This window comes from Erithacus rubecula (assembly GCF_903797595.1).
Source record: "Erithacus rubecula genome assembly, chromosome: 8".
Lineage (NCBI taxonomy): Eukaryota > Metazoa > Chordata > Aves > Passeriformes > Muscicapidae > Erithacus > Erithacus rubecula.
This window is the reverse complement of record NC_136659.1, coordinates 28,078,726-28,091,862: the sequence shown is the minus strand read 5'-3', so window position 1 is coordinate 28,091,862 and position 13,137 is coordinate 28,078,726. Positions and strand designations below refer to the sequence as shown.

Here is a 13,137-nt window from a genome sequence, read left to right as displayed (position 1 = left end):
ACTGACCAGCTGTGATGATGGCTGAGGTTCTTACATGGAAATCCTTCAAGTGAACACTTACTTTTGGTCTTGTTCATCATTTTCAATCATAAGTAAACCAGTGTATTCTTTTAAGCATGAACTTTAGGCTTGTTTCTCATAGCAGCAAGACAAAGCTGTGCTGATTGCCCTGTCTCTGCCTCAGTTTCTTCCTTAATATCCCCAGCTGAAATAAGATAGAAGCATAGAGGTTTTCTTTAATTTTTTTTGATTCCTTGGGTTTTTTTCTGCTTAGGGACTAGAATATGAAACTGGCATGCCCAGGCTGCCAGCTGTAGGCTGTTCTGGCACCAGCTCCTTACTGCCTTCTGCATTTTTAATGTCTCTAAAAAAAATCTGTTTCTTTTGCCATGCACAAATGAAGACAATGTTTAAAATGCCATTATTTCTTGGCGACAGAAACCCTCTGTTCCCACCAATCCCTCCTGCAGTTAAACCATGCTCTGTTAAACAGAGACATGGGGGATGCAGCTGTGCAGCATGTGGTAGGGCTGGGTACCACTGCAGGTGATGCTGCTGCCACCCAGCTGGGAGAAAAGAACTTTTCCAGGTGAACATGACCCTCTCCCTGTTTCTTTCCAGACCCTGGAAGCCATCACCATGCTGCAGGCAGGCAGGGGAAAAGCAAGAGGGCTCTGTCTTCTCCCAACACCCCTGCAGCTGCTGAGGGCACAGCACCAGGCTCAGAGGCTGTTGGCACCAATCTGGCTGAGGGGACAGAGGGGATCTGGAATGTGTCAGGGTTTAACCACACTGTGAGGACAGCACTGCCACCTTCATCTTCAGAATCTCATCAGACAGGTGAGCCTAGGAACACTGGAAATTGTTCCAACACCTGGGAACAAGGGGAATGCAGCTCCCCAGAGCAGCCAGCACTGGTTAAGCCTGGTTCTCCTGTGTTGTAGAGCTTTGTAGATCCAGCTCTCCATCCTCACCATGCATTCAGAGTTTTCTGGCTTGCTTTATGCACAAGGGTGGAGAGAAGAATCCATGTGGCTTCTCCTGGTATTCAAAATTATGAATTTATGAACTTGGTGCAGCTTCCAGACACAAGGTTGCTGTAGGCACAGTGCAGACAGGGGGGCTGAGGGGCAGGGAAGGGTGGCAGAGTGCAATGGCCTGCAGGCAGCTGAGCCCATCTCTGGGCTCTTATCTGCTTTCCCCACTGTCTTGCAGGCACTGGCAGCCTCTCTCAGCCTGTGAGCAGCTGGGTGGGCACAGAGCTGGGCAGCAGCCCTGCCATGGGCCCTGCAGCTGATTCACCCAGCCCCAGCACTGCCCTCCCTGGCCCCCTGGGACAGCCCCTGGCCTCCTCCCAAGCTTCAAGTACCCAGCCTGGAGCAGAGCACAGCATGCTGCACCCCAGGGATGTCACAGGGACCTCCACAGCATCACCTCTCATGGACAGTTCTTCCAGAGGTGAGCTTTGCTGGCCTTTGTTTCACAGCTTTAAAAAGCTATTTTATAGTATTTGCTTTCTTGAAGCAGAGGAGATGCTCTGTTTTGCATGTGCTCTGTTTTTTATTATTTGGATGGTTAGCTGAAATTCCCTGCTGAAAGCAGGAAAAAGCAATGGAAAAAGATAATTTGATCCAACCCCCCCAGCATTTTCCACTTTAAAAAAATGAAGTTCTTTGGACGTTATCACAGTGTTTTCTGCAGGGTGGATGTCTGCAGCTGTGAAATATCTTCAGTGTGCCAGTGCCAGCTGCAGAGCAAGGGCAGCTCTGAGCTCCAGCTGGGCCCATGTGGTGACAGAGTGGGGTGGGAGGTTGGGAACCCACACTGGGTGGGGAGTGTCCTCAGCTAGACAGGGTGAGATACAAGCCCTGTGCTTAACAACTTGCTCAGGGCAGCAAACCTGGGATCCCTGGCTTGCTCCATGGCTTCCCCTTGCCTGCTCTGCAGCAGCCAATTTCTGGAGTTCCCAAAAACAGAGCCTGAACTGAACACCTCAGTGTTGCCAAATCCTTATCCTGTGTCCAGGGCTCTTCAGGAGCAAACACATCTCCAGGGTTCTCACAGTGGCACATGCCTTCCCTGTGTCACAGCTGTGGGGAGCACCACTGGGGCTGCAGGAATCCTGAGATCCAGTATCCAAAGGATGCTCTGCTAAGCCCTGGGATGTGTCATGAGCTGCAGGCTCCTATGGGAATGTGGCTCTGCTTAGGTCTCCTCCCTTTGCTGTGTGATGCTGTGCTCAAGCCATAAAAAAAAAAAAAAAAGTGCCTGAGCCCATTTCCAGCAATATCAGAGCTAAGGTAGGATTTAAAGGAATTTCCCCACAGTCCTTGTCCTGTGGGGTTTCCTGCTGTCTGGGCCACACCACTCTCACAAAGCCTGGCAGCAAGCCCTGGGTTTTGTGAGAGGTCTTCCTGCAGTGAGGGGAGCTGTGCCTCTCCAAAAGAGCACTTTGTCCAGATTGAAAACTTCCTATGCTCAATATCTGTATGTGCACTGTAAGCATCTGGGAAGAAAATAGATCCATCTGTTTATAATTTCATATGTATAAATCCATTTTTTTTTATTGTGCTGTAGCCATTGGAAGCAGCCACCAGCCATCCAACAGCTCAGCTACAGAGAGGTTCAGTTTGGATTTCCCCACCACCAGCATCTCCTCTTCCTCAACAGCCACCAAGGGTGGAGGGAGGACATTAAGGTTCCTGCCAGCCAGCACCAGGCTGGTCACCATGGCAGGGATTTCCACCTCTGGGACTGGAATCACCAGCTCTTCAGCCCAGAGCCAGAGCCCTGGGATGTCTGTGGGTGCCCAGGGTGATGGAGGCAGAGGTGTCACAGACCCATTGCTCACAGGCTTGCTGTCCCCTTCAGAAAGTGCTTCCACAGGTGAGTTTTGATAGATAGCTGTATACCTCAGAATTCTTATTTAAAGAGTCTTTATTAACAAAATACATCCTTTATATTTTAAAGAAAGGAGGAATAATATTGTATTTGGCACATTCTGTACATTTAAAAACATTTCACAAAAATGAAAGTATGGATAAATATTATTCTTGTTGGAAGGGGAGGATAGATTTTCCTTGAAAACTTCCAGTTGAATTTTGCAAACAATAACTTCTTCAGCAGTTCCTATTTAGAGAATCCTGCTTCTCCTCCTGTCTTAATGATTTCCCAGTATTAAATATTTCTGTACTGAATATTCACACATACATTGTCTACATCTACATAGTGGGATGAAACCCACCCAACAGTTTTTATTTATGTTTATGCAGTTTTGTCTTTCTCTTCTTCTCTTTCAGCTTTCAGCAGCAGTTATGAACCCCCCAAGAGCATCCCAGGTGTAGAAGAGGCAATGCTGCACTTGGACATCCAGGCTGCTGACACATCCAGCATGGCAGTGGGGACACTGATGTCCCCAGAGAATGGCCACACAGCTGGGGTGACAAGGGACTCTGCCACCAGCCCCAACACCACAAGCTCTTTGGGAGAGGTCTCCTCTTCCTTGAGGACTGGGACACATCATCCCAACAGCTCCCAGGAAGCCACTGATCTCCCAGACCCTCCTGGGGGCCCTTTGCTCACAAGCTCCCTGTCTGCCTCTGGAGGTCCTGCCCAGGGTAAATTTGTTATTCTGAAAGCTGTCTGCCTTGGGGCTGGATGAGATTTCACATCCCTGCACTGTGTTTCTTCAGATATGGCCATCAGTCATTGTTGGATACATGCATGTTTTTATTTCTGGCTGCACTGAGCTGGCAGTGGGGTGGGTGGGAAAGGGGAGAGTGGATTTCAGCCTTTGGGTGAAAAAGTGGAAAACATCAATGGCCTTGTTACTAATGAAACTTCTGTCCTGGGAAGAACATTGGTAGGAAATGTGTGCACACACTTTCCCTGCCAGAGACACTTGCTGGGTTTTGCAGCTGTCACCTGGTGCTGTGTCTGCCATGCAGGCTGGTCTGTAGGACATGGGTCTGAGATTTCTCATGGCTTTTTGTAAGGCACATGTGTCTTTGCTTAAGAGGTTCACCTCCTCCCAGAGAAACACCTTCAGTTTCTCCATGGGCAGCACAGAAATGGGTGCTGAGAAAACAGTGGTATGTATAGTTTTGTATGCATAAATCAAACCTATTTTTTTGTCTCCTAGGTGTCAGAAGCAGCCACAGAGCAGTGGCAGAGAAAACCTCCCTCAGTTCCTCTGCCAGCAGCACTCCCATTTCAGCCATGCCCAGCAGTGGGGGGCTGCCCTGGGCTGCCAAGGGCTCCATGCCCAGGAGCTCAGGCACAGCCCAGTCCTTGCCCACACCTTCTGTGAGAGACACCTCCAGAGCTCAGGGCTCCACAGGAATGACATATTTCACCAAGGTGGCAGACTCCTCCCTAGCACACTCTCACTCTCCTTCAGAAGGTCCTTCCCCAGGTGAGCTCATGTTAGAATTGAAATATCATTTTTCTTACAAGCCAAAGGAAGACTTCCTGCAGCTTGCAATTGCCTGACTCTTTCCTGCAAAGTAGAATATACTGTTTGGAAGGATGCAGAGTGATTTTGTGTCTGAAATTATTCAGTTCTTTCTTGACCAAAAAAATGTGCTTTAGAGTTTTTACAGAAAGGGCACATGTGTGGAAACCTCATTATGCCAAGAAAAATAATTAACTTTCAAATCACAGTCCTTTTTTTACTATCTCCAGTTGCTATCTGCATGTTATAGACAAGAGAACTAAGCAAGTGAGGATTAGATCATATGTCCCTGTGGTCCCAGGGATCAGACTTCAGTTCCTACCTTCTGCCCTACTTCTTGGATCATGCTGCTTCCCAGAATTTGAACCAGCTTAACAAATTTAAGGCAACTTTGAATGGGATCTCTGAGGTCCTTCATGCTGCTGTTTGGTCATGGTCCCCACTGTGGTTCTGAAGAGGTCTGATCCTATTTCTTCAGACTTCTCTAAGAGCTTCACAGAGCTGAGGGCAGTGCCTTGCCTGAACTGATTCCCAGGCTTTTCTGGGTCGCCACGATATTTGTTCTAGCAGCATGGAGTGCACTCAGGCACATAATGGTGAAATCAAGGGCACAGCATTAGTATTACAACAGCTTTTATATAATGGCACTTTTGTCAGCATCACACTGCTTTTTAGAAGACAAATTTTTGTAGGAAGGGTTTACATCTTTGGAAATTGACATCTCATATTTTCTACTTGTGTTTGTGTACTTGCTGCCTCTGCTATTGGAAGAAAGTCCATTTTTATTTATAGTTTCATATGTGTAAAAATGTAAATTGTTTCTTTATCACATTTTAGCTACTGGAAGCAGCCATGTGTCATTCAGCACCCTGTCAACAGAGAGAAGAACCAATTTCCCCACCACCAGCACCTCTGTTTCCACAACAGGCACCAAGGGTGGAGGGAGGACGTTGAGGTCTCTGCCAGCCAGCACCACCCTGGCCCAAACAACAGAGATTTCCATCACTGGTGCTGAAAACATCAGCTCTCCAGGGCATTCCCAGTCTTCTTTGGGAACCCAGGATGGTGGTGGCAGAGGTGCCACCCTGTCCCACTTGAACCCACTGCTCACAGGCTCAACATCTGCTTCAGAAAGCACTTCCCCAGGTGAGCTGAGAGCACACATCAGACACCCACCTGCCTGGGGACTGAGGGCCTGCTAGAAGGTGCTGGATGATGCCACTGGAGATTGTGGATGGAAACTTCAACTTCCAGAGAAAAATGCATTATGTGTTTCTTACATTTAGCCACCAGGAAAAGCCAGCCCTGCTGCCAGAGCAGTCTGGCCTCGAGATTTGCTGTGTTTTCACAATTTCAAGATTGCCCATTGGCTGTGTTTATGCCAGCAGAAGCAGCAGCAGTCATTCCTGACTCCCACCCTGGGGTGCAAAGGCAGTATTTACTGATCCCATACATGCCATGCTTTCTTTCCAGTTCCAGGGATTTGGGTGCTGTGTAACCTTCCCCTCCCTCACTGTGGGTGCAGAGGGGACAGTGAGGGTGTCTGGTGCCCAGGTCAGCCCTGTGGCACTGGGAGCAGTGCCAAAGGGAAGCAAACCCCAAAGTGCTCCCATGACTTGTTCCTAGTGGCCTCTCAGGGTTCCCTGCTGTGAGCAGCATCTCCTAGCACAGGAAGGAGCTGTGCCTTCACAGACAGCATTTTCTGCAAGATTGGATTTTCTGCCACCTTCTCTCTGTGCCCTCAGCCTGAGGTTGGTGATGGAAGAGAGAACACCTGTTTTTTTATAGTGTGTGGTGCATAAATCATTTTGCTTTGCTCTTTCTCAGCAGACATGCCCTCAGCAATGGGAGGACACCTGCCTCTCACCAGCACACCCAGGGTGGTGACAAGTACTGCCAGTGAGGAAAGCAGCACAGTGCCTGTGTTGGACACCCATGGAGCTTCCAGTGCCACAGGGAGCTCCTCTTCCCACACCAGCACCCTGGACATGGTCCTGCTGTCCTCATCAGCAGCAGAGCCTGAGAAGCAGAGTCACGTTTCACAGAGTGGTGCTGGACTTAGTGAGCTCCCAACAAAGCTGCTGCCTGCATTTTCTCCAAGTGTTTCAGTGCCTTCACCTTCAGCCACGCTCTTCATCCACAAGGAAGGGACATCCCAAGCCCCAGGCAGCCACAGCACGTGGAGCATGAAAGCAGAAATCCTCACATCTCATCTGGGCACAGATGGGGACACCCACCCTGGCCCTGTCCCATCCTCCACAGCATGGCCTCGAGGGACACGTGTCCCATCTGGCCGAGCAGGGTCCCCAGAGCCCAAGGCCACCCTCTCATCCAGGGTCTTCACCTCCTTCTCAGCTGCTGCTGAACCCTCCAGTGAGTATTTCTGAACTTTGACTGCCTCTCCCTTCCCCTCCTCTGTAGGATTGATGTGACACAGGTTGCAGGGGCTATGGGCAGTGTTTATAAGTGGTTGTGGTTCTGCTCAGTGGTGTTGCATATCTGCAGCTGCTGATGCTTAACAAGGGTCTCATTCTTGAAACATGTGGCTTGTTGCTGTAGGACCCATTGACTGCCTGTCTGGGTTGGGGTGATAATTATGAATAACATAAACATACAATTATGATTCTAATGGTACTGATTCTTTGGTTTGGACAGCCCTGTCTGCTCTGAGATGACAAAATCAGATGCCTGCTTTTCAATCCTTTTCCAGCTATTGGCAGCAGCAGCTCAGGTGCTGAGAAGAGCATGTCCAGCCCCATCACCCATCCCGTGTACGGATCATCCACTCCTGTGGGTGCTGAGGAGGGGATGCTGCACCCAGTGACAGATGGCACATTGGCCAGTGGCAAGGAGAGCTTTTCTCTCCATGCTGAAGCTTCCAGCTCTGCAGGGCTGTCAGAGCCAGCCCTGCTGGAGCAGGGCAGGGCAGGCAGTGCCTCCTCCAGCAGCGGGGCTTCCACAGGCTTTGCGACGGAGACGGTGTCCGTGGGTTCTGCCAAGATTCCCACCTCCTCTTCCTTCCAAAACCATCTCACAAGTGAGTTGGTGTCTCCTGGTGTGCATCTGGGGGTAATTCACATTGTCCTGCTTTTCAGTACGTTGTATATAAAGTTCTTGTTCATTATTACGTTCAATACCACCTGTGGGTTTACTCAGGGGGGTTTCCACCAAAGGTCTCAAAACCAGACCCCACACAGATGGGGAACTATTCCAGAAGTGAAGCCATAAATCCTCCTGCTTTGATGGCTGCATTGCTATTTTTTGCATCCTAACTAGTTTCTGTTGGGTGATGCTTTCAGAAGGGTTTTGTGATGACCTAAGTAAGTTGTAAAATTAAAACAAATATTTGATACCATTTTAAATTTTTTTAAAGTTGGCTGAACTTAGCTGTGCATCCTGAAATTGATATTATAAGATTGATTGCACCTTCTATGCTAAATAATATGGTTTTTTTGCAGGCTGATGTGCTGTCCATTTGTATTTTCTTGGCTTCAAAGTTTAGAATCACTGGGTTCATGATAAGCTGCAAATTACCATAATGTAATAATTTTGTCCTGCAGAGGCATGAAGTTCACCGTATCTAAAAACAATTGACTGAACAAGATGGATATTCTGTAGATGGGAATGGAGGATAACAGGGAGTGGATATGAGTTTTGTAAATTATGAATGATAAAGATAAGAGTTGGATTTTTCTGCTTTGCTCACCACAAATATCACAAAATGTTAAGAGCTTGATCACTTTAGAAAAGCAGTATGTGAAGAACAGCGATTTGGAAACCTACACATTTCATGGGAGTCTTCTGTCTGTCAGGGTTCACCATTGTAGAATTAATAAAGGAGTGCATAAAACTCTTAATCCCGTAACCATGCTTGAATGGTACTTAAAATTTTTAGAAAACCATGGACAGGTTTACAGACAAGAACATCTTATTTTGCAAGCAGTTTTAATATGACATCAAAATGCTTTCATATTACTCTTTTTTTTCTAATATTTTTTTATCCTTTTACTCCAGACTTTTCAGGGAGCCATCAGCCAGCCAGCAGCATTGATGCTGAGAAGAGGACCTCAGTTTCTCACACAGATGGCACATACATTTCAACCACTTACACCCGAGGAGGAGAAAGGACCCTCCTGTCTATCTCCAACAGCAGCACCTCTGCTGACTCCTCAGAAAGTTCCACCTTTTTTTCTGAAATTTCCAGCCGTTTTGATGCCTCACAATCATCTGTGGCTCATGACAGGCAGACCAATGCATCAAACAGTAGCAGTTTTATTGAACCGTCTACGGAGCCGTTGCTGGTGCACCCTTCCAAACTGTCAACATCTGCTTCTGCAGGCATAGAAAATACAACTCTATCCAACACTGACTCTGAGCTGTTGACCACTGACAGATCATCTCTGTCTTCATCAGCATTTCCAGCCTCTTCCTCACTGCCATCACTGCAGCACTCGCTGTCATCAACGCCCCCACCAACCCAACTGTTTGCACTGTCAGAGTCACCTGAGCCACGCTCGCCCTCTGTGATTGCATCTTCACCTCCTCTGCCATCCTCCTTGCCCACTTCCTCCTTGCCCTCCCCATCTTACTCATTAGCACCTTTATTGTCTGTGTTTTCATCACTCTCACCCACCTCGCAGTCCAGCGAGAGTGACCAGGCAAGCACCACTGTGGGTACAAGTGTGGTCAGGCAGGTGCCCTCCACAGCTGCCACAGCCAGGAGCTCACCCAGAGAGAGCAGCAAGCCCAATGTCACACACCAGCCCCAAAAGAGCAGCACCTCCACACCCAGCAGGTCCCCTCTCCCTACGTCACCCATGGAGCTGCTCGGTGGACGGGTGGTGTCCGTGTCTGCTCCTGTGACAGTGACAGAGGCTGCCTCTCCTGCAGATGCCACCACCCAGGGGCACAGCTTTGGGAAGGCCACCCTGCTGCCCACCACAGCCAGCACTGCCCCACAGGCTGGGCCAACAGATGCACCCCTTAGTCCCTCAGCAAGTGCCACAAGCCCCAGCAGCACTGTCCCTGCAGTGACCACGGTGACACCTGCGGTGCCGACAGTGCTGCCCACCCGCCCGCCCACCCCAGGTGAGGCCAGCACCACCAAAGACCACAGGAGCCAGACACCCCCTGCCACTAAGCACAGCTACACCACTGGTGGAAGCACACAAGCCATGGAGCTCACCACTGCAAAGCCTGGCAAAGCCACTGAGGAAAACATCCCTGTCACGAGCCCTACTGAAGCCCCTCCAACCACCAAGACCACTGTGAGCATCACCACGACTTTGGCTGCTACCAAACCAACCACTGTTCCTCCACTGAGCAGCACAGCTGGGCTGAGGACATCACCCCCAGCAACAGGTGATGTGTACAGTGGCTTTCACCTGTGGTGGGGTCAGAACAGCAGGGGAGGAACACCTGTGTCCCATTTTAGGAGTTTTCAGAGTTGTGTGTGCTTGTATGTATGACAAGTCTGGGTTTGAGGGCAATAACTCGTCTCTGTGTTGGTTTTTTTTAAGCCAAGGGTTTAGCAATCAAGTTGAAGGTCTGAAATAAGGGTGAACACTTCAGTGAACATTTCTGATAGAAAGATTAAGCTGAAATTTGACAGTTTCAAGCAAATAAGACTGATTTGCATTACAGCAAAACACAGGTTGCACTTTATTGCTGACCTATCAACAAATATAGCAATCAATAATGATTGATGCCTATCTTATTAATGAGAAAGAACACTTGGCCAGCACTTGGTATTTGTGTTGAAACTGCTTCTCATATTACAAGTTATGGTTGTTTTCTCCCCATCTCACTAAATATTAATCTTCTACTTAGGGTTCTGATGGTTCTTCTGGTAGGCTGTGCAGTCTTACTGAGCTGTTGTTACAGTAATTTATGACCACTGCCAGTTTCCTTATCATCTCAAGTAAATACATTTGCTGAAGTCTTATATAAAAGGAAATTGACTTTTTGTTTGAAGTTCAGAGCCCAGCCATCATGTTGCTGTAGGATATTGTGTGTGCTAAAGACATTAATCTCAGTGAAATATTGGCAATAATATATGCTCTATCCAATAATTAAATATTTAAAGATTACTTCTCAGACTGATTGATTTTAATTACAGCTATGGCTTCATAAAAAAAATCACTTTACTGTAATGATTTTTTTAAATTGAAAAATTAAGATAATGCATCCTTTTCAGCAACTGATTCACACTTTTGTCAAATTATTCTTTCCTTTGAAAACTGAGATTTGCCATTTACTAGGATGCAAAACATCCTTCTGCTGTCTTGGACATGGTAAGAAGCTGTCCTGGTCTCTGCTGGATGAAGCATGAACTGAAGGATGGCAAAGTGAAAGCCATGGCTTTAAATCACACCCATTCATTTCTGCCTGCTTGGATTAGAGTCACCAAATCTGCTTCTCACTGATGCTGAGGCAGCTGTGCCAGGCTGGTCCAGACCTGAGATTGCCCCAGGTGGAGTGAGTGTCCCAGGGCAGAGGCTGCCTGGGGCTGCCAGCTCTGTGTGCCATTGGTTACTGCAGTGCCACCAGAATGCTCTCTTGGGTTTGTGCTTCATGTTTTAGCCACAGAGCCTGTCCTTCCTGCCTCTGCTGCAGCACCCAGCAGCAGCCACAGGTACCAGAGCTGTGTAAGATGTCTTGCTGGTGTGGTAGAGCCTTGTCACAAGTCCACAGCCCTGCCTATGGTCTGCCATCCTGAGTGTGTGTGATGTGTGCTTGTGCTCATGTGAGTCATAGATGCAGCAAGAGGAGCTTTTTTGACCAGGACTTTTTCTTTTCCAAGAGGAAATATTGGATATATTCTTCAGAATCTGCAGTTTGAGCTGTGTAATATATAAAGTATCTGAGGTAACAGTCCTTAATGCCCTGAGACAGCACGTTATCACAGTGGTGTCTGCTCCCCAAGCTCGTGCTCACTGCAGGAAGGACACTGGGTGGTGGCACAGGCAGGAATCACTGCTGGGACCATTCCCAGGCTGCCATGGAGGAGCTCTGCAAAAGGAGGTGGTTGCAGCCAGGGCTGCCTCCACCATTCCTAGAGACTGATGAGTTCTCAAGCACTACCTTGGGAGCAGAGAAGCAGGGCTGGGATGAAAAGGGCAAGACTTTGGTGAAGCAGCCCATGCTCACGTGTCTAACTTGGGCTGTTGAGGTTCCTTCTTTGGTCTTTTCATACATAAACTGCTGGAATGTTTGTCTCTGGAAAGAACTCTGAGATCTTCTGATGAGCAATGCTGTAGATCAGTTCATATTAACATGGATTCATGCTGGACCCCAAGGGCTTTTGAATGAATATTCAAGTGGTTTATATTTATTCTTTCATCTCCAGTAGAATAATTAGGAACAGCATAAATAGTAAGTGCAAATGATGAAATGAAGCATCTGATAATGCTTAAGAAGTCACAGATGGGAAGCCAAGTTCATCTCTTTTAGCCCAACAGTTGATGATTTTTATGATTCTATAAGTATAATCTGTTTTGTTTTTTGGTTTTTTTTTTTTTTTCTTTTATAGAGGTGGATAAATGTCTTTCCAACCCTTGTCCTGCACTGGCCACCTGCAACAGCACCCATGGCTCCTATATCTGTCAGTGTCCTCTTGGATATGAGCTGGAAAAAGGAAAGTGCAATTTAGGTAAGAAAACAAAAGTGAAAAACCAGGGATGGAAATAATTATCTTTAATCTTCTAAAATAAATTAACTTAGGCTCAAACTACTTCAGGAGCCTAATGTTCCTCCCACCCACCACTTCTATCAGAGCCTTTTAGTGTTTATACAAGTGTGGTGTCTAATCCCTGTTGTGTAGGGGTGCCTGGGGAGCAGGGAGAGATATCTGAGTGCTTCTTAAAAACACAGCAATGGAAAGGTGGGCTCAGGCTTCAGTAAGGACAGATGTGCCCCTCTGTTCCTGACGTGTTTCAAAACTCCCCAAAAGCATTCAGCAGCCTGTCAGCCCTGCAGAGTCCTGTGAAGGCACTTGGCTTGGGAGAGGTGAGTGGGGCCATTGTGTGACCTGGCTTCAGTGGGAGCAGCCATGTGTGCAAAGTTAAGCAGCTGTGAAAGTCTTTGTAAGATCAAGGTCTTGTTTCATACCTTTAGCATTTTTTGAGAAGCACAGTTATTAGCTGGAACTCAGGTTCTGACCCTTTCCTTTCTTTTAATGGATTCTCAGTCTCAAGGACTTACAATATTCCATTGTAAAGAGGAATTTGTTTTCATAGATTTTCTTCTGACCCTTAATCAACGAGGATTAGGGGAATGGAAATTTTGGTAAGGAGACAAGGGTGAAGTGTCCCTGAAGAGTGTTTTGAAACATTTCTTCAAGTTGCAATATGTCAACTTCTAATTTAGAGACTTGTTTTGATTATGCCTTGAACTGAGGCATGGGCAGATTATATTGTTACATCAGAGATGTCTGATACACAGTTTGTGGTGAAGATAGGTTCAGTGGATGGGAAAAAAATGGGAAGGAATTGGAGACTTTTTAATGTTATCTGCAACTGTGTTTGTTTTTCTGGTGGAACATAAAGCTGGAGCTCTGAGTTCTCATTTCCACTGAGTATCTCATGACACTTAATACAAGATTTAGGGGTATTATCTCTGCAAGTCTGGACAACTCAGATTATTGCATTCTGCTGCTGTGAATCAAATATGAATCTAAGCACAGA

The 13,137-nt window shown here is 47.3% G+C and overlaps 1 protein-coding gene across 4 annotated transcripts in view; it reads left to right on the top strand.

Annotated features, from left to right (window-relative positions):
- The window catches only part of HEG1 (heart development protein with EGF like domains 1), a 44,966-nt gene that overhangs the window by 18,015 nt on the left and 13,814 nt on the right, over nucleotides 1-13,137 (top strand). For 2 of the 4 annotated variants that reach the window (XM_079310821.1, XM_079310824.1), the window contains exons 3-12: nucleotides 622-840; nucleotides 1,216-1,458; nucleotides 2,578-2,886; nucleotides 3,300-3,617; nucleotides 4,142-4,414; nucleotides 5,291-5,599; nucleotides 6,281-6,826; nucleotides 7,164-7,490; nucleotides 8,468-9,814; nucleotides 11,985-12,104. In XM_079310821.1, the coding sequence (XP_079166947.1) occupies nucleotides 622-840; nucleotides 1,216-1,458; nucleotides 2,578-2,886; nucleotides 3,300-3,617; nucleotides 4,142-4,414; nucleotides 5,291-5,599; nucleotides 6,281-6,826; nucleotides 7,164-7,490; nucleotides 8,468-9,814; nucleotides 11,985-12,104 (4,011 nt within the window). The remainder of the gene's footprint in view (nucleotides 1-621; nucleotides 841-1,215; nucleotides 1,459-2,577; nucleotides 2,887-3,299; nucleotides 3,618-4,141; nucleotides 4,415-5,290; nucleotides 5,600-6,280; nucleotides 6,827-7,163; nucleotides 7,491-8,467; nucleotides 9,815-11,984; nucleotides 12,105-13,137) is intronic. The other 2 variants (XM_079310822.1, XM_079310823.1) reach the window with 2 other exon arrangements.